Raw genomic sequence first — 20,399 nt, forward strand, 5'->3', positions numbered from 1 at the left:
TCAAATGAACTCCACTGTCTTGTGGAGAATTGCTGTGAATTTACAGACAATTGTTCGTTTATTCCTTCAATAGTTGCTAACTAATGTGTTAGTTTGGTAAGGCTCTTTTTTAGTTGCTCAAGTAGTCCAATTTGCTTTTATGGGGTAATATATCTCATTTACAGGATTAAGAAAAACATTTTTACAAATAGAAGGCGAATTTGCCACGTATCTAGAACTCCATGATTTGTTAATAAAACTGGGTATTTTTAAGGGTTATTTTTTGTTATTAACAATAAATCTCAATAAAAGTTGTTCAGAATTTTAGAAACCATAAATTTTTTTTGCTAATGCAAAAATCTGAGCTTGTTACTGAAACGGACTTTAGAAGTAAACATGAATTTTAAGCTAAAACTTACAGGAATAAGTCCTTTCAAGCCCTATCCCAATTTATCTTCCTTGAAGTAGGTTTACAGTGTGTCTGCCAATGTCCTCCAGAGCAAGTTTATCATTGGTAAAGGCATGCAGCAAATGCAAATACTAGAGTGAAATGGATGACCACTCTTTACCTGAGAGTGGTTACACAAGGGGCAGCTTAGTTTCTTGCATATTTGATAGTATTGTAATGGAGACATTTCTAAGTGAAGAAATGATTCTGCAAAGTACGGTGCAGGTTTTCTGTGAGGTAGAGGAGGCTGCTCTTTGCAAGTAATGAGAAGTAAGTGGCTGGGCAGGGAACTTCAGGATGAATTGCCCCATGACTAAAGGTGAACAGATCTTTCCATAGTGGTGAGTGATAGTATATGATCTGAAGGCAGCAGTAGGTACAAATCATGACTGCTGGTGGACAGCTGTATTCAGTGTGTATCTTGGCATTTGTTAGAGGTTGCCACACTGATGTTTAGCTCCAGTGATATGTCGGTTGCTCAGAAACCTTTTGCTGTGGGTACTTGGTGTAAGGATGTGCTATTGCTGTGCTGGCGTGGCTAATAGTGGTAATGGACAAATCCAAGTTTAGCTGTCTGGTAGGCTGAAAATCCTGCTGTAGTGTTAGGAAAAGAGGGTAAGAAGGGGCTTCTCAGTGGTGCAGTGGCAGTGATGAGGTCAGGATATTTGCCCCAAAGAAGAAAAACCCTTCTGTATACCACATAGTACTGACTGATGATACAGTCTGTCTCTAAAACTTGAGCAGCCCTCCTCATCTTTTCTGCTCTTAAGGACAATGAGAAATAAGCTGCCCAGTCTGCAGCTCTACCTATAATTGCTGCATTTCCCACAATAATCGGCAAAAACGTTTGGGGTATTTCAGGGTAGGATCCAAAATGTGCCTTGCATTTTTTTTAGTGTCACTGTAGCATTGCTGAATTTTAAATTGAATTACTTGAACTCTCAGTCCTGGTCTTCACGCTGTTAGAATTTTCTTTAAAAATTGCCCTTTGGGCTGCAATACATCATTCTTGTTTTCAGGCCAAAGGCAAAATACTTTCAGGACACTTGATTAAAATTCCATGCAGCTGGCTGAGTTATTGAGCATTGATGGCAATACAGAAGAGAACTTTCTTAAAAGTTTGCAATATTGGTTGGTTTTTTTCCCTCTTTATTTTTGTGTCCTTAAAATTACACTTTTTCAGGAATTTATCCTGTGTAACACAAATGCCTTTGCTTTTTCATGAAGGCATTTACTGTAAAATAATAATGTGAGTGTTTGAAACATAGAAAATATGCAACAGGTGACTTGCTATCAATATTTTTAAAATAGTGGCAATATGTGCCCTGTACATTTGTTAACCTGTGTGCCAGGAGACCAGCACATGTAAGTAAACAAGCATGGTGATTTGCAATTTTACTTTGTTGCCTAGATTAAAATGCCTAGAAGAACAAGTAGCAGCATGTATTTTACTTTTTGCAAAGAGCAGAAAGCCACCTCTATAGCACCTTGAACAATTGGTTACAACTGAAAAAAACCTACAGAGGTTATTTCCCAATTAACCATTTACATCACAACTTGCAAAAATCTTGTCAGTAAGGGAATGATCAAGTTTTGCATGTCTTCAGTGTTACACAGTTGCAAATCCTTTCAGCTTCATTCAAGCTGGAGGAAATGCGCTCCCTTCTCTACCCAGGAAGATCTGGCAGTGATACAGGGCTGTCTGTGCCCTGATAATGGCTTTGTGCCTGCTGGAACGAAACCATTTTTCTTTGTCTGAAAAAAACACATCGTTGTAAAACAGGAAAGTTGGTTGTTCTGAGGTGCCAAAACCTCTTCAACTTGAAATAGCTTTTGTTCATTAATGGAAAAATTCCACTTATTTTAAATAGAAATTTAACTTCATCCAAGGCAGCTGCAATTTGTAAAATTAAGGTAGTACATTCATATTAGGAAAGTGAAATAAATTTTGGTTTTATATATGGCTAGTGAATAACAAACTTAAATGAGCTAAGTGAAAAATACATTTCAGGGTTCCTTTGTAGTGCAGCTATGTGCTGTAAGACTTCATTTATGATCACAAGGAGATGCCAGCTGCCTCAAGGGGTCCTTCTTTATGTTTACATGGGAAAAGAAGTAGTAAAATTTTGTTTGGTTATGATATTGAGTCACAGTACAGAAGTGACTGGGACCACTAAACCTTTAAAATTCTTCTCAAGCTCAGGTCTTTTAGACTTTGCAAGTGATAAATATAAATTTAGAACCAGGAGAGAGCGAATGGATACTTGGGTCATAACTTCCTATTTATTATAATAAATGATTCAGTGCCAAGCCTAAAGCGGCACAGTTATGCATGCAAATTTAATTAGGATTAAACCCAGACAGGATTTTCATTTACAAAGAAGACTGTTGCCTCAGGTTGAAAATTGGTGATAGGAAAGGAGTGTGGGGTGAGCCATTATCTATGGAGGCAGTCATAGTAAAAGGTGTGTGTGTGGAAGGCTAATTTAGATCCAACATCAGTAAGAACAAAAATGTTCTGCCTTGTTGATATTAGGACACATCATAAGTGAAGAATGACTGAGGTCCTAGTCTTTGACATGCCAATCACACTGCCAGTACTACTGTCATACTGATCTAAGCTAATATTGTGTCTTAGGCTGCATATAAGCGAAACTGACAAGAAACTGAATTATAGCTGTGGCTTGTATTTACTTCAGGTTTGAGTGAAAATTGTTCCCAAGATTAAGGTCATTTCAGGAAAAAAAGCTAGTGTAATGATAAAAGAAAGAACAGCCCTCAAACCAACAAACACAATGATGTAGGTTCCTCAACATGTGGAAAAAGCTTTGGGTGAACAAGAAAGAACTAATTTCATGGTCTAGCAGGTTTGTTGTTCCTTGGCAGCCTGCCCATCTGTCAACTTTTGGCTGTCTTGCTTTGGTGTAAATGCTGTGACAACAATTTCTAGGCAGATTTTTGAACAGGCCAATACCATACAAAAAAATCAATACTTGCAAGACATGACTTGATGGAAGAAATATTGATTATACTTTGAAAATAAATGATATAAATAGAGAGTACTCACAAATTACCCACCTTTTATATCAAGTTGTACTGTCTGATGCTGAAAACTAGCATGAAAGCTGGTTTTCTTCTTTTCTTCCTACTGCCCCTTAGCTTGTTCTGATTGAAAGAAAGCAGCAAGTTACTGCCAATATTGAAGGTATTTGAAATTTCTGTGATAAAACTTTTTGCTGCTTTTTTTTTTGTCCCCAAGAACTCGAACTGAAATGTTTTTGCCTCAGATCCCTGAAATTTTTGAAGGACCAAGCCACAATACTAGAAGCCACATTTAGGGCTGTGATACAAGCTATTAAATCTATTGTAGGTACCAGTGTTTTCTGTTATCTCAAAACATTCAGCTGAAGGCTATCAAGGGTGATGTGCACTCCTATGAGAAACAAGGTTGCTCATTTGTAGAAATCTCCGGATGGGACTGAAAATCAGTTGCGCAAACTCCTTCAGTGTTAAGAATTTGCACATTGACCCTTGTGTTTGCATCCTTACCCTCTCTACTTCCAGTCTGAGTACATGTGTTGTGACACTGTAAAGTTTGCATTACCTAACTTGTTAACACTTGGCTTCATAATCTAAAGGATATTGTTTTAGTGTTAGTATTCAGTCTAAACTAGTGTCCAACCCATCTGTGTTGTTAAAAACCTCAATACCTTGTGTAAGAAAATGTTAGTTGCTGTGTAACTAACAGAGGTGACAAGCTTCAGTTTCTTGTGCAGATGTATTAGTACTGCTTGGCCTTCTTTTTTCTAAACATTTAATCTGGAAGTCTGGGCTTTCTTTGTTATAGATGTTTTTCAGTGAGTTTGGTAATTCCCTAATTTTAACTCTCTATCCTTCCAATATGGCATATTGGGAAATTTAACATCTTGCAATTAAGATTTAATTGCAATGCTTTCCTCCCTCTTTCTTTACCTTACTTACTTTTCCACTGCCTTTTATATTTAGCATGCTTTTTACACTTTGAAATCTGAAATTTTATTAGGGTTCAGGTTTTCTGCCCTTTTTTTGGAAAAAAAAAAAATTTTCCTTTTTCCAAATTCTCTGCTACATTCTGGCCATCAGCCTGGCTGTATACTGGTGTTTGAGAATTTTAAGGAAGATGTGGAAGTTATGCCAGACTCATGCTCTTTAATCTTCACAAACTATATGGAGGAAACCAGTGGGGGGAGAATAGTACAGTTGATGTTCATTCTTGAGTGAGCAAACTTTTGCCTTACATGTTTGCAGTCTGAATTTGACAGAATGCATCTTTGTTAATTTTCAGTGTTATACTTCTTTCCAATATATTTCTGAGCACTGAATGCTAATTAGCACATCATCTAGCCCAAGGCAGACCACAGTAGGTAAATGCCTGTTGCTGCAGTATCCTGTCTCCATTAAGGCTCTCATCGATGCTGAATGCCCGTAAGCAACAGCAGAAAATGTTTGGCAGAGAAGCCCTTTGCCATTTGGCCAGAGGAAGGGGCAAGGTTTGGTCTTCTGTAGCTTGTTTGTGCTCTAACAGCTTGCAGGGTTCAAGCTGAATGTTTCTGGTCACAGTAACTGCTGTGATGGATTTTTCCTTGTTCTTTCTTCTGGTGCTCCAGTTGGATTGTTTTAAGTGTGATTTGTAAAAGCTTGACAGAATCGGAGCTGTAAAATAATCAGCAGATTGTTCTGAAAGCAAGTGTTTGAGTGTTCAGCAAATGGCTGCGAAGTAATTTGTTTTACAGATAACCTGATCTCATCCCAGGGCCTGATGTGGAGTATGCATACTTCTTTCATGACTGACCAGGCTGCAGTACAACATAAAAGGATCTTTTATTTACCTTAGACTGCAATGCAAACCAAACTGTAGTGCCTTGAAAAGAAAGCAAAACTTATTCTTGCATGTGTTAATAAAACTGTCAAGAATTTAAGAAATTATTCTACTCCAGTTGGTGATGAGGTCTGAGGAGCCCCACTGTTGGAGAGGTGCAAACTACCAAGAATTCAGGAGGATAACAGGTTTAGAAAATTGACTGTGGGAAGATTGAAAGGATTTTTTATGTAGTCTGGAAAAGAGAAAAGGGGGTGTGGTAACAGCCTTTCAGGTAAGCAAAAGCTGTAATCAAGATCATGAAAGATAATGAATGCAGCAAAGAGGACTAAAGATTTGTAACTTTTAAAGTGATAAAGCGCTAGAGTAGACTTGTCAGAGATGTTGAGGAGTATCCCTCATTGGAAGCTCTTGAACAGACAAACTTGGTATGTTCTTATATTGAAAACTGATTGAATTAAATAAATGTAATCTTCCCCAGCTAGTATTTCTGATTGACACATCAGTCAGCTTTGCTCTACAGTATGAGAAGAAATAGAGAACAGGTTTTAGGAGAAGATAGTGGTCTATTATGGTGGTGAGGTTTTGTTTTAATCTGAAATAGTTTAATCTAAACATTGCAAATTAAATTTTGCAGAGGTTCTGCTAATAAAGCCATACCCCTTCGTTAGCTCCTCTAAACTTTGTGTTGTGCTAGGAGAAATTCTTCTCTCTAGGGCAACAGAAAAATGATCAGTTTTCAGAATAATTTCTTACTAGTGGCTTGCTACCTAAGCCTATTGGGTAACTTGTAGTGAAGCTTTCAGCTTTTCAAATGGGTCGAGGTTGCAGCTAATGCATATTTTTAGGCAACGTCTCCACAAAATGGATTATAAGGCAGGTTGAGTGTTATACCCCAGATTTCTTGCTGACTTTAAGAACAGGGAATTAGTGCCTTAATTCCTGCTGTTAGAAGATAGTGATTTCAGCCTATTTATTTTGGGGAAATCAGCCTGGATTTTCATTGTGATTACAGGATAGGGTTCTGATGAAAGTGTACAGAAAAGGTTAAGCTAGGAACGTTTGCTGGTAAAATATAAAGAGGATAAATCTGAGTGGGCAAGGAATCTGAACCCAAGCCCGATAGTTCCAGGGCTTTTATTTAGTAAACTCATTTAATCCAAAACTTGAATAAGACAGAACAACTAAAACAAATCTGTGCTATTGAAAACTGTCTGAGAATGTTATGAAGAATGTGACCTCAACTTCTGCAATGTAATACTATTACATATTTTATACATTCTAATACTCTGTGACATTTTATTACATTTTGTCTTTAGCCCTTTGTGTTTTCCTGAAGTGCATCAAACTATTATGAACAACTGTCACTGTGTCCTCTGTAAATGTTTTCAGTAAATGGAGAATCTATTGCTTGTGAGCAAACTTCAGCATTGCCTGCTTTTATGAACCGCTGACTGCCTTAACATTTTAAAAAATGCAACTTGCAAATGAGATTAGACCCCTTCAAGTATTTGTGTTCTGAGAAATGACACAGTAAGAAGCTCATTGTTACTGCACACATCAGGTCTTTATGTTTAAGTTGCATCTACTTTGTTCACTTGCGAATTACTGCTGTATTACGCTCAGCACAAAAAAGCCAAAATACTGGGGAAAAATCAGGCTGTTGCTTCACTGAATGCCTCAGTAGAAGTGCTTACTGAAGTCTTAGTTGGGAGTCTTCATTGTATACACTGATGAACAACCCAGAAAACATTGTTACCTTCTGGACTCAGTTCTTAAAACCACCCCCTCTCCCCTCAAACCCCAAACAAAACAGCCCCCCGCCCCAAACCCAACCCAACAGACACATCCCTAATTTATCCAGCTTTCAGGTGATATCAGACAGATTAATGAATCTGGGTTCACAGGGAAGCTGTCTTAAATGTGGCCTTCCTGTAAGAAGTTTTGCCATCCTCACTGTGATGATCAGGATACCAAAAAATGTTACCATACTTATTGTGCTTATTGAACACACTTGCTGACATAGTGAAGCCTATGTAAAGCAGAACTCTGTATCCTTCTGTTTGTACAACTGTGTTTGTAAAAGAAATTAACTCAATCATCAATGCCCCTGCTAGGAAGATTGGTATTCTGGGGAGCGTCTCCTGTTTTCCACTTGCCATCTGTAAAAGGTGAAGAAGTAGTTTCACGCTGTCAGTCACGTTGTGAGAATCCATACAGTCAAACATGGTCTAAACCACAGACAATACATGGATTTTGCCAAAATGCACAAATCTACTTTCCTTCCACCTGAAATAGAACAGTGATGAAATACTATTAATTTTCTGAGTGAAAAAGTAATTAATTGGGAATGGAATTGGGGTTACATTTAGGTCTAGCTGTACAGAATGCAGCCAAGTGTCCTAAACTGAGAATACTTTTTAAAGATAAGGAAGGGAATAAATATGTCTAAAAAGCCTTTGATAAGTGGCACATAACTGCATGTGGGTTCCATATTTCCATTAGTGATGTGTATGCGCTGTGTGGTCTGAGCATGTAGAGTAAGTGTAATGTCTTTGGAGTGCACTGATGCTTCTGTACATGGACAGGCTATCTAAGCTAGACAAAATGTTCAACTAGTCCAGGATATGTCAGATCTACTGTGCAAATGCTATGGAATTGATCATGTGCAATAAATCAGGTGTATTCAGAATGTATCAACAGATGTGCATTGGTCAAAGTTGGAGTTGCCCCAGAACCCTGGAAATATCCCAAATCCTTGGAATTCTTCTTGGTGAAAACTTCAGGGGTGTTTATTAGTCAAAAATCAAAACTTACAAAACCACAAAGAATTAAATTGAGCCTCTAGGGAAGATGATGGTACTTGTATCTCCAAGAAGGAGCTTGTGAAGACTTCTCTAGACCCTGGTTTCAGGTGGAATAATTCCCAAAGAAGTGTAGGCCATACGATCAGCCATAAACTTTACAATAGAGGGATGGCTCTCCTGGTTGCAGACATCTTTTACTTATGCAATGATGTATCTCAATCTGTGATGACTTTGTGTGAATTCTCAGCACTTTGAATCTGCCCCAATAAGCTGCATGCTCCAACTGTCTGCATTCATTCTGAAGGATTAGAGTTGATAGGCACATTGAAGCACATAAAATAGAAGTTGACTGCCTCATCTACCTAAAAGCTCTTTGCCTGTCTTTCTTTTGCCTGGCATACTGCATGCTGACCACCTGTTCATCATTCAAATACATTACAACTGGCTTCATTATGAATGAGCCTTTTCCCTGACTTTTTGGTAAAACATTAATGCTATGTCCTTCACCACAAGGTCTGCCTGCTGAGCTATACATACACCAAATCCATCTAACCTTTGAATTCTTCCTTCTTGTGATTTCTTCAGGAATTGAACACTGTAGAGTGTGAATGTGACAAATTCTGCCATATCCACATTGCAGATCACCTTATTAGGGATTTGATTCCCTCTGCTTTTTGTGAGCTTGGAGCATTTTGCCCCTTAGGAAAGGACTGAATGACATAATTCTGACAGTACCCACTCAGGTTTTCATTTTTCCTGTAGTGAGTTTGTCATGCATCTGGCTAAAACCAAGTCCTTACAAATGAGAGCAACTTGCTTGAACATCTAATGAAAACATTGTGCTCCACTTTTGGGCTGAGCTGTAGTGAATCGGTTGTTATTCTTTTTTAAGGTCAAATTTGCATGTATACACTATTCATTTACTGGTATTGGGTGGTGTGTGAATCTCTGGTTTGGGGCAAATGGGCAGCTGAGTAGCTGGAAAAAATCAAGTTAGAGTTTACCTTACCATGAAAAGAGCTGGCCAGCAGTTAGAAAAATGAGTTAAATTTAAAAATTCTGCTAGCTTTTCTCAGGACCACCACAGTCTCTTGCAAAACACTGAACAGTAGTTCCCAAACAGAGGTGGGTTCAATGGTGGAAAGATGAAGTAGCAAGTACTTATGTGCAAAGTTGGCTGCAAGGTATTTTAACAAACAGAATATAGTCAACCAAACTAGATTAGCGAGCTGAGAAGTCTACTACTGAACTCTGTACAGAGTCATATGGAGATCTCTCAAGCCTCGTTCAAAGCTATGATTGTCTAATGCGATAATGGAACCTGACAGCTGAGCAGTGAAACAGTGAGGATTTTGTATGTAGCACTTGCCTTCCTTTCTAGTGGGAATAAGTATGATAAATCCAATTTAATCGATCATTTGTGCTGGACTTTAGATAGCAAACTGTAAAAGTTACATCAATGTCTTTAAGAATGCAAGTATCATTTGCTAAAACTTCAGTTTAATGATATGTGGTATCTTCTGCCAGAGTTTTATGTCTGTTATGGCCACTTGGATTTTATAGCAGGATATGATGACAGTCACATATTTGTCTGTAAATGGCTCATTTAAGTGATGATTCTGTGGTTGCTAATCTTTGTCATACCTCTTCCTAAGAGAGATAAAAATATATTTTACCAGATGGATTTTATTCTTACCTTTGCAGTTTTTTTGTGTATGTTTTTTTTTGTTGTTTTGGGTTTTTTTTTTGATCAGAGGAGCATCTAAGGGCTCTTGAACTCACAATTCTGAGTACCTAGATTTTCTTAGGAAAAGTTTTTTCTTAAGAACATGCTGAATGACTGAAGAGGAACAATGTTCTGTAAAGATGCAGCTCATTAAATTTACCTCTTTTCTTCCATTTTGTTTATTGCAGATACTTATTGTTTCTTAAAAATCAGCTCCTACACTAATATCAGTCTCCACTGAAATCAGTGGCCACATCTCTGCAGGTTGCCTTAAAATTTGATTGTGTTAGAGAAGTGGAGGCAAATGTAGTCACCTAGGATTTGAAGAGATGCAGTACCTTGCAGGATGACGCTAACAACTTCTTGCTTTTTATTTGGATCCTGGGGCAAAACTCCGGTGCAACTCTGTGGGACCCAGCAAACTCATCATGAGACCTTTATGTTATCATATCATTATTCATTTCATTATCAATCAGCAAATTTACTAGAAATCAGTGAGATGCTCAATGATGAGCAGACAAAAGGGTTGAGTCCAGGGTGAATGCTATGGTGACTTGAGCTTGGGGTTTTGGAACAAAGCTTGGCCAGCACAGCATTTGCCATCCGCACTTTTTCTTCAGACCTTTGCTATTCCTTTGGCACAAGTCTGTTGACTGTATTGTAGGCAAATTATGTCACTAACAACCCTGGAAAGAAATGGTATGACTAGTGTGTAACTTGAGTGAAGGTAACGAATGACCTGGGAAGCTTTTGAAGACCGGCTGACAGATGCCTATGTGAACAGTGATGAATACTGAATACAGAAGACTTTATATCATTGGAGAGGAATGGAAACGAGGATACCCTCTTCCACCACTGAGCTTTCATGTCCAGTAGGAAAATGGAGGGCAGCATTTCTGCTTTGCCTTCAACTTTAGGTCTGGAGTAATACTGCACCCATACTGCATGAGGTGAGAGAAGACTGCAGAAAGCATGTTACTTGCAGAATAGCCTCACCAAAGTGGTCAATAGGATGTCTTCAGCATCCTTGTTGGCATTAGATTTAGTTATAATGAGAACAAGGTGTCTGACCTAGTCTGGATTTAACTTAAATGAAGTCAGGATTGAAAAAAATAAAAAGCTCTGTCTCCTTCCTGTTAAGTTTTGAGTACAGCACAATTGAAAACACAGTTTATTCATACTGTGGTGCAGAGGGTTAGTATTTAGTCACATTTTCAATAGCTGAACTCAAGGTTTAAATAGCACTAGAACTTTTCTTGAGGCTTTCCAGGGTAATGCAATTACTGGACAGACAAAGACACTTTAAAGAATATTTAATGTTGCCTTGTTGAGATGGAGAGCTAAGAAAATATTAATATTATATTAATATTGTAATATTAATATTACAATCCTTCTGATGTATGTTATAGATTAATGAAGTAAAAGGAATTCATATAACTTTACTAGTGAAAAAGGCATGTATTTTCACAAATATGACTGGATTTTTTTGTTGTTTTCAGAATTCCTTATAACAGAAGAAAAATGCGATTTTAATACCTCACTATGGCAGCAGTAGCAATTCTTGAGGCACTGTTAATATGCTATACTAAGGCTCTATCTTAGATTTCAGCCCATTGTGTTTAATCTCTAAAGACAGGATTCTTTCTTCCGAAACGGTTTTTCTTTTTCAGAGTTGTTTCTGAGTGGAAATGGAGTATATCTGTTATACTATAACCATGCAAGAAATAAAAGCTTTATAGCTCAGGAGGGAAGGCTGCAAACTGGTAACAAGGCTCCTGAGGAGCTGTGCCTAACTTCTTTCTGTCCCATGCAGTATTTAAATTTTATTAGTAGCTTTCAAGCCAAAGTAAAACTTTACTCCTTTTAGAAAATACTAAGGATTCCTGGTTCAGTAGCAGTAATCTTGAAATGCTTAGTCTGTTGTTTCATTATTCTAGTGCACAAGAACACCACCATTTAAAAGTACGGTAAAGTGTTTGTGTAAAGATTAATAAGTGGCAAGCAAAATATCCCTTAGACTTTACACAGACTGCAGAAAAGCTTGGAGCAAAGGTCTGAAGTCCTTGAAAGCAGTCCTTAAAACTTGTGAGCTTGGAACATGTTGTCAGGGTGGTGGCATTGCTGCTGCAGGGAGCTCCTGTTAAACGCCATTTTCCACACCAGCCGAGTGCGTGCAGTACAGTTCCTCTTCTCTTTTGGCAGTGGGCCAGTTGTCCTCCTGGTTTTGATCAATTCACAATGTGAAGAGAAGGTTTAGAATCTGGAAGAGTTAGTTTACTAACTCTTGTGTTCCTCAGCAATAAAGCTTCCAAAGGTGGAGCGAAATGACTGGGTTATCGTGGTCAGGGTGCCACAAGGGCCAGGGGCTCCTTGAGGGCCATGGGGGCTCCCTGTGGGGTCTGTCAGGGCAGGTCCTGGCAGCCAGGCCCTGTCCCACTGCCCCAGCCAGGGCCACTGGGGCAGCCCCAGCCCTGGGTATTGGGCACCTCCCTGGGGACAGGCTGAGGTTGGGCCAGGACATGGACCTGTGGGTGGGCCCAGCTTGATGGGCCTCATGGCTGGGTAGGGCAGGGCTGTGGCGAGCTGGAGACTGGCCCTGCTGCGGTGTTGCTTGGGCAGGGGCTGATGGCCCTGTGGGGGCTGAAATGGGGCTGTGGGTAGGGTTGGGGGAGCCCTAGGCAGTGGGCAGGGACAGGCAGGGCTGCGGTGCCCCAGGGCTATGTGCTACTGTCAGTGTGGTATGACAATCTTTTCACAAAATAAATTGTTTTCATTGTATTTTCCTGTATCTTTGACTCTAAGCTAGAAGCTTGTAATGAAACCTTGTATGTTTAGAGACTTGTCTTATACCCACATCTGTGTTTTTCTTGCCTTATGATGTGTTTCTTTCAAGGCCTGTTCCCTGCCATTTTGAACCTGGCTAGCAATGCTCACATCTCCACCAATGCCACCTGTGGGGAGAAGGGACCAGAGATGTTCTGCAAACTGGTGGAGCACGTCCCAGGACGGCCCCTGCGCAATGCCCAATGCCGTGTCTGCGACCACCACAGTGCTAATCCCAAAGGCATGTTTCATGTCGTTTTTTTTGTTTGTTTGTTTCATGGGTTTGCATCATTCTTTTTGACCCTTCCCCATGAATACAGGGTGTATTGGGGTCAAATACTTTTTACTTTTAGTTTCTCGACTACATAAGCGAAACTATCTTTGAGCAAAGGGCTGACACCTTAAATCACCATTAAGCACCACAAAGTCCACTGACAGCCTTTTTGACTGGGGTCAGATTTCAGCTTTTACTTCTTTATGACAGGAAGAAATTGTGCTCAGTGTGAAATAAATGTGCTGGGTCAGAGAAAATGCAAAGCAATATATTTTCAAGAGATATTTAATTTTTTGCTTTAAAACAGAGCAGCACCCAATTTCCAGTGCAATTGATGGTACCAATAACTGGTGGCAAAGTCCCAGCATTCAGAATGGAAGGCAATACCACTGGGTCACCATCACCTTGGATTTAAGGCAGGTGAGTAACATTTAGGCGAGTCATTTATTGTATGTAGGATATAAGCCAATGCAACTGATTTCAGTTCTTCTGTGTTTAGATGGTAGGATATTTAGCAGTTAACTGTTTAGTAGTGCATAGTTAAACATGGATAGTTAAAGCTAATATGAACTGATTTTAAACAGATGTGTTTTTCAATTATTTTTCTAGAGCATCTTGGAGACTTCATTTCTATCAGACTGGAGTGGAAGTGACTTTGTTTGTAAGCATATAGGTCACAGGTTGTTGTAATTCATGGCACAGAAACGATTGTATATGTGTGGATGAGAGTGTTTACACAGGCAGTCCTTCTGTCTTGGTAACCTTCTTCTGCCTGACCCTGCTGTCTTTTCCCCAGCAGTCCTCTGATATTGTTTTCTTCCACCTTTGGTTTCATGCAAGTTACTTGAAGTCTGGGTTATGAAAGACTTATTTTCAAGCAGCAAACAGTGTTTTCAGGGTATTGTCAAAAGTGCAGATTTTATGTGAGGATGCATCTGTTTCTTTTTATTAACTATAGCTATCAGCCTGTCACTTGATCATTGTACAGTTTCTTAGTAAAGGAGTAAATGATTTGGAGTAGGACATGGTAGAAATATTTGACATTTACTGTAAGAAAACAGAGCACAATATACTGCCAAATATGAACTCTTTTGATCCATAGGTATTGTAATTCAGATACTGAGTTTCAGAGGAGGAGAGAAAGGTAAGTGACTGGAGGGTTACTGTATTCACATCAATTATCTCACAGTAGATCTCAAGTTAAACTCTTCTGTTTAAATTTCTCAGTATTTTTGCATATTCACATTAAATATGTAAACCTGTTAATGCAACATAATGGTCAGATTGAAGTGTAAAATGTCAGAAAGTTCACTTGCAGGATCTACAGAATCCTGGAAAAACAGACTTTCCTCAGTTGAGGGATATCCTTCAGGACTAGAAAGCAAAACATGCATAAAATTGGGCAAAGTTAGTGTTGCTGACAGAAAAGTTGATTTGCCACTTTCCATGCTTATCTTCTGACTGATTCTGATCACCATCTTGTTGGAAGGAGCACTGGGAAGAAATATTCTGTATTATATCTTGTATGAACTTTTGCTGTCAGCTGTTCTGAAGAGTTAGGGATTGTATCTCTAAAACAGTGATTTCTGACCCTGGGGAGGCTGGAACTGTCTGGGCAGAAGTTGGTTCCTCTGTTTTGGCACTTTACAGCAAAGCTTGGAGGGATTCATCCTTCTTAGACAGGAGCCTGCTGAACTGTACAGAGCATTTGCTGATTTTTGTCTGCTAGACATGGAAGAATCAGAAATCTCCTACCCTGCTCCAAAAAAAGACAAAATCATTTCTGAAGAAAATCTATTTTTCTTGGCTTTTTCTTGTTGTTTTGCTTTGAACAGATCTATGCGTTGGCCTGTTTAATTGTTTGAAAATCATAGCTCAACAATCCATTACTAATATGGGGATACTTCCAAATTCTGGAAGAAGCTTTGTTGCTAACTAAGAAATGCATAATTGAGGTGTACAGTTGGTAATAAGCTTTTGCAAGATCTCTAGACCCTGCTTGAAAGTTATTTTAAAGATTAAACCAGAAGGTTTAACTTTGGTATTTTAAAATGAAGCATAGGTTAAACAAGTGCCTAGTTTGCTCTTTAATTAGAAAGCAGAACTGTTAGGAACATAATCACAGGGTATCTTTTGTCAGTGACAGAAGGTTTGGATAGGACTTTCTTGTTGTTTGAAGAGTTGACTTTGTGTTTGGTTTGTAAATGGACAAACAGGAAGGAAAAATGGAGGAGGGAATGCTGTAGTTTCTATCATCCTAGAACACTTTCACTTTGGAAACAGACCAGTTGAGCTGCACTCTAAATCTTTTATTCTCCAGCCTTAGTGCTGCTGATGCTTCACCAAATACGTATCTTTCCTCTCCTGACCCACGCTCAGTTTCACTAATTCAATTTGAAGTTTCCCCCAAGGGGCCTTTCTTCTGTGTTTTCCTTAGAGAGTTTGAGAGAAAGAAGGCATCTAGGGCTATGCAAACTGAATGTAAATTACTGCTCTGTGAGAAAGGATTTGGTTAATAGAGATTGCTTGAAGTCAATGACTTATTAGAGCTGACTTGGTGTGCTTACTTCAAGGGAGTCAGCACAAGTGAAGAAAACACAAAAGAAAGCCATATGAAGGACCTTAGTGATTTTAGTAACTGTTTACTTCATAAGTTTCCTTGAGAATGGGTTAAAATACTCTTCAAAGAGTACCTTTAAAAAGTAAACCTTTAAATAAGTAAATAAATAAACCTTTAAAAGTATTCCTGAAAGTAGTTATCTGCAACTGTATGTGTTGCAGTGTATCTCTAGCATTGGTACTTTTTTTCTACATTTCAAGCTTTGTGCATTAAATCTGTCAAGTAGTGTATTAAAGTAAGTATGTCCTTAAACTTTCCTTGCCAGAATATGGAATATATTCACACCCTTTTGTGATGTAAAAAATAACCACCCGGTCATTATTATGTTTTTTGAGTAATTACCAGAACTTCTAGCACTAAGAGGAATGGGTTGTTTCTTGGGATTGTTAGCAATGTACAGTTTAGAGATACAATCCAGCAGTCAGGTTGGTGAGTGCTGGGACATAGCCTTGGTTGGCAAATGTGGGGAAGATTCCTTTAGCTGATGAAAATTGCCTCTACTCCAATTTACCCTAGGTGAATTTCTGGCCACAGTCTTTGTCCTGTGTCCTGTATTTGGCTGTATTCATCTCTTGGCTCAAAGTTAAAGGGAGCAGAGGATATTCTTTCAGCTAATATTCTACCTTGTGCTTAGGTTTACTTAAAGACAGCTGAACCAAAGAGCAGCTTGATGGAATCTCATTAAGGAAAGAGGGCAGGCTAGTAAAATTAGTACTGAAATTGCTGGTTTGATCTTTCTCCTTTGCAGAGTCTGTGCTATTTTTAACTAATGCTAAGCATTTTGTAAGGGTAGCTAGTGGGTACATCACGATTTTTTTTTAGCTCACATGGATCATAACAACTAGGTACATGTATTCTGGTGTGCCTTTCAGCCTTTCTGGGACCCAGATGTATGATAGTCTTCCCCCTCCCTGCCCCTAAATGTATGGCAAAGATTTAGAACTGGGGAAAGAGTAGTTTAGCAACGAGGTGTAGTATTGATGTACAAGATACCAAGATTTGATTTATGACCTTGCACTTCCTACACTGGCAATTCTACAGAAACAAAAAGTGCAGCAGCAGTTTTGGATAAAACCAACATTTTTACCTGAGTTTGACTCCTCTGGACAGCTACTTTGTGAAATTATAATGAATTAAAATAAATGCTGACTATTATAAATGTCAGCAGTGTGCTCAGGCCAACTGTAAAATATTTCTCTGTCACACCATTAAATGAAGAATACTTTTCTCAGTTTTATTACCATGCTTCAATGCTTCAGGCTTTTAAAGGTATTTGAGGGTACTTTGTACTAGGTATAGCAGAAAGGCACGAGTTTGTATATCACAAAGTTCTTGATTTGTAAATGTCGTGGTTTTAGCCCAGCCGGTAACAAAGAACCACGCGGCCGCTCGCTCACTCCTCCCGCCCCCCTCCGGTGGGATGGGGGGAAGACGGAGGAGAGAAAAGAAAAAAAACCTGGAACCTCGAGGGTTGAGATAAAGGCAGTTTACTGGGACAACACAAAGGAATTACAACAACAACAACGGTACTAATGAACGAGTATACAAAAAAGAGTGATGCATAGTGCAACTGCTCACCACCCGGGACCCGACACTCCACCACTTCCCCCACCGAAAGAAGGATCCACCCCCCGGCCAGCTCCCTATATATATACTGAGCATGATGTCACATGGTATGGAATAGCTCCTTGGCTAGTTCAGGTCAGCTGCCCCGGCTATGCCCCCCACCTCCCAGGTTCCTGTAAAAATTAACTCTATCCCAGCTGAACCCAGGACATTATCCACCCCTTATTCTATACCATCTACATCATGCCCAGATCTTACATTTTCCAATCAACCACTACCACTTTCCTTGTCTTATATATATATATAAGTATATGAACTTGTTCTTCTCCCCCCTGCACACACACACACACAAATGGTATTCCTTTAGCCTATGGGCTATTCCTCTAATGTGTCCATCGGTTTATTTAGTCCATGACTTTGGGACTCCATCTGTTGTAACAGTTCTTCAGGATAAGAGAGATGGTGTGAGATGTTGGGTTGTTGCATGGTGCTTCTGGAACTTGTGGCTAGTACATTTGGTGCAACTCATGCCCTTGGTCTGCAGGTCGAAGATGTTGATCTTGAGGAAATTGTTGGGTGCCAGTTCAAGTTCTATTGCTGTTGTACTTGACTCAGTTTCAAAGTCCATGCTGCAGTCATTTGGGTAATTCTTACAGTAATACCCTTGATATGGCATATAGACATTATAGTTACAATGACATGTATTGGCAGGTTATTTAGCAGTTAAATATTATACAGCCCAATTCACTGGCTATTCTCTCCCAAAATCAAATCTCCCTGAGGTACACATCGAACTTCTCCATCCTTCTGCATCACCCACCAGGTGTACCCAGGTCCCTGAGCAAAAACAACTCCTTGAATGGGTTTGCCTCTGCTTGAGGGAGGACTAACCCAGACTGTCTTTCCTAACATACTCCTCATGCGCACTACAGGGACTTTATCCCCTTCTATAGTATGTGGAAGTCTTGGTTGGGCGGGGCCAGCCCGATTGGCGGATCCTCTAGTATTAACTAACCAGGTGGCTTTTGTTAAATGTGTATCCCAATGTTTGAAAGTTCCACCCCCCATCGCTTTCAATGTAGTTTTCAGCAGTCCATTGTATTGTTCAATTTTTCCGGAGGCCGGTGCGTGATAAGGGATGTGATATACCCACTCAATGCCATGTTCTTTGGCCCAGGTGTCTACGAGGTTGTTTCGGAAATGAGTCCCACTGTCCGACTCGATTCTTTCTGGGGTGCCGTGTTGCCATAAAATTTTCTCTTCAAGGCCCAGGATAGTGTTCTGGGCAGTGGCATGGGACACAGGGTATGTTTCCAGCCATCCAGTGGTTGCTTCCACCACTGTAAGCACATGGCACTTGCCTTGGCGTGTTCGTGGGAGTGTGATATAGTCAATCTGCCAGGCCTCCCACTGTTTATATTTAAGCCATTGCCCCCCATGCGACAGAGGTTTTTGTCGCTTGGCTTCCTTACCCTCTAATTCCACACTACTAGCCCCACTATCCCAGCACCGGAGCAGCCAGGTAACAATGTGCTCACCTGGGTGGCGGCTAAAATCTTTTCGCATGTCACGCAACTCACTCATGGATAGAGATCGGGTAATTATTTCAGGTTCTACCTCTTCCTCCTGTTCTCGCGATGACCCTGGTTCACTTTCATCTCTCACTAAGCGAACTGATTTCTTTGTGTTTCTTTTTCTGTACAGGGGCGACTGATACTGGCACAGGTTGGTTTTCTGGTTTAGCCGCAGTATCTGTCACCAGGATAGGGGTAGCCACGGTGCTTGTCGTCGGGGTTGGGGTAGCCACGGTGCTTGTCGTCGGGGTTGGGGTAGCCACGGTGCCTGTTGTCGTATTCTCCATCTTTTCCCCCTTTTCCCCCTGAGGATGCTGCCTAATATCAAGCAGTGTTTGGTAGATACCGGCCAGGGCCCAGCACAGTGTAGTGAGTTGTGTGTCTCTGGGATAGCCACAGCATTTTTCTTTCAAAAATTCTATCACTTCATCAGGGTTCTGTAGTTGTTCGGGAGTGAACTTCCAAGTCACTGGAGGTGAGAAGTTCTCTGGATACCTTCCCACATTCTCTCTCCCACATGCCGTGCCACCCATGCATATCAAGCTTTGGGACAGATCTCTGGGTGGTACTCTTAAAGAGCCTTTTTGTAGCCCTAAACAAGACCTGGAACATAGTCAGGAGGCATAGCACTAACAGCACACTGGCTTGCGCATCCCAAGGATATTCAAAATTCTCGAAAACTGTTGTAATTAGTCGGAAGGAGAAAAGGGAGGGGAATGGACGGAGGGAAGTATCCCCCCCAACTTCCCCATGGATTGGGTGTAATCACCAGTAAAATCCGACAGAAGGTGCCCAAGGTATGGAAATGATATTACTGCCTCATACAGATAGCAGCTTAACCTCATGACCAGTGATGTAATCATTTCACAAGTCGACATTGCCCAGTACAGCAAAATGATAATCCCAATTACTCTCCCAGAGATGAGATACGCAACTACAGGCAATACATAGAGCATATAAGAACTTAAAAAACGCCACCATGTAAACAAATGAATCAACATTGTGACTAACATCTATTTATCTAGTATAAGAAATGCGTATGACAAATTTGTTTCAAACACGCTCTGGCCAGATCTGTCGTTATCTCAACCCTTCGGGCCCCACGTTGGGCGCCAAAAAGGACTGTCGTGGTTTTAGCCCAGCCGGTAACAAAGAACCACGCGGCCGCTCGCTCACTCCTCCCGCCCCCCTCCGGTGGAATGGGGGGAAGACGGAGGAGAGAAAAGAAGAAAAAAACCTGGAACCTCGAGGGTTGAGATAAAGGCAGTTTACTGGGACAACACAAAGGAATTACAACAACAACAACGGTACTAATGAACGAGTATACAAAAAAGAGTGATGCACAGTGCAACTGCTCACCACCCGGGACCCGACACTCCACCACTTCCCCCACCGAAAGAAGGATCCACCCCCCGGCCAGCTCCCTATATATATACTGAGCATGATGTCACATGGTATGGAATAGCTCCTTGGCTAGTTCAGGTCAGCTGCCCCGGCTATGCCCCCCACCTCCCAGGTTCCTGTAAAAATTAACTCTATCCCAGCTGAACCCAGGACAGTAAAGCAAGACCAGTTGTTATTTGAAGACCCATAGCATCAAGTTGAGAAAACATCTCCACTTCTGATTAAGTTGTAGCTCATGAATATTTCATGAGTACTGGCTTAGCACTCAGAGGCTGATGTAAGAGTAATTTGTAATTTCTGCTGTTAGAAAGTAAAAAAGA

General features: G+C 40.2%; 1 protein-coding gene across 1 annotated transcript in view; it reads left to right on the forward strand.

Moving 5' to 3' along the window:
• LAMA1 (laminin subunit alpha 1) overlaps window positions 1-20,399 on the forward strand; it is a 112,716-nt gene that overhangs the window by 9,673 nt on the left and 82,644 nt on the right. Inside the window, exons 2-3 of the mRNA XM_075023034.1 lie at window positions 12,712-12,882; window positions 13,223-13,335. Of these exons, the coding sequence (XP_074879135.1) occupies window positions 12,712-12,882; window positions 13,223-13,335 (284 nt within the window). The remainder of the gene's footprint in view (window positions 1-12,711; window positions 12,883-13,222; window positions 13,336-20,399) is intronic.

This window comes from Buteo buteo, chromosome 3, assembly GCF_964188355.1.
Source record: "Buteo buteo chromosome 3, bButBut1.hap1.1, whole genome shotgun sequence".
NCBI lineage: Eukaryota > Metazoa > Chordata > Aves > Accipitriformes > Accipitridae > Buteo > Buteo buteo.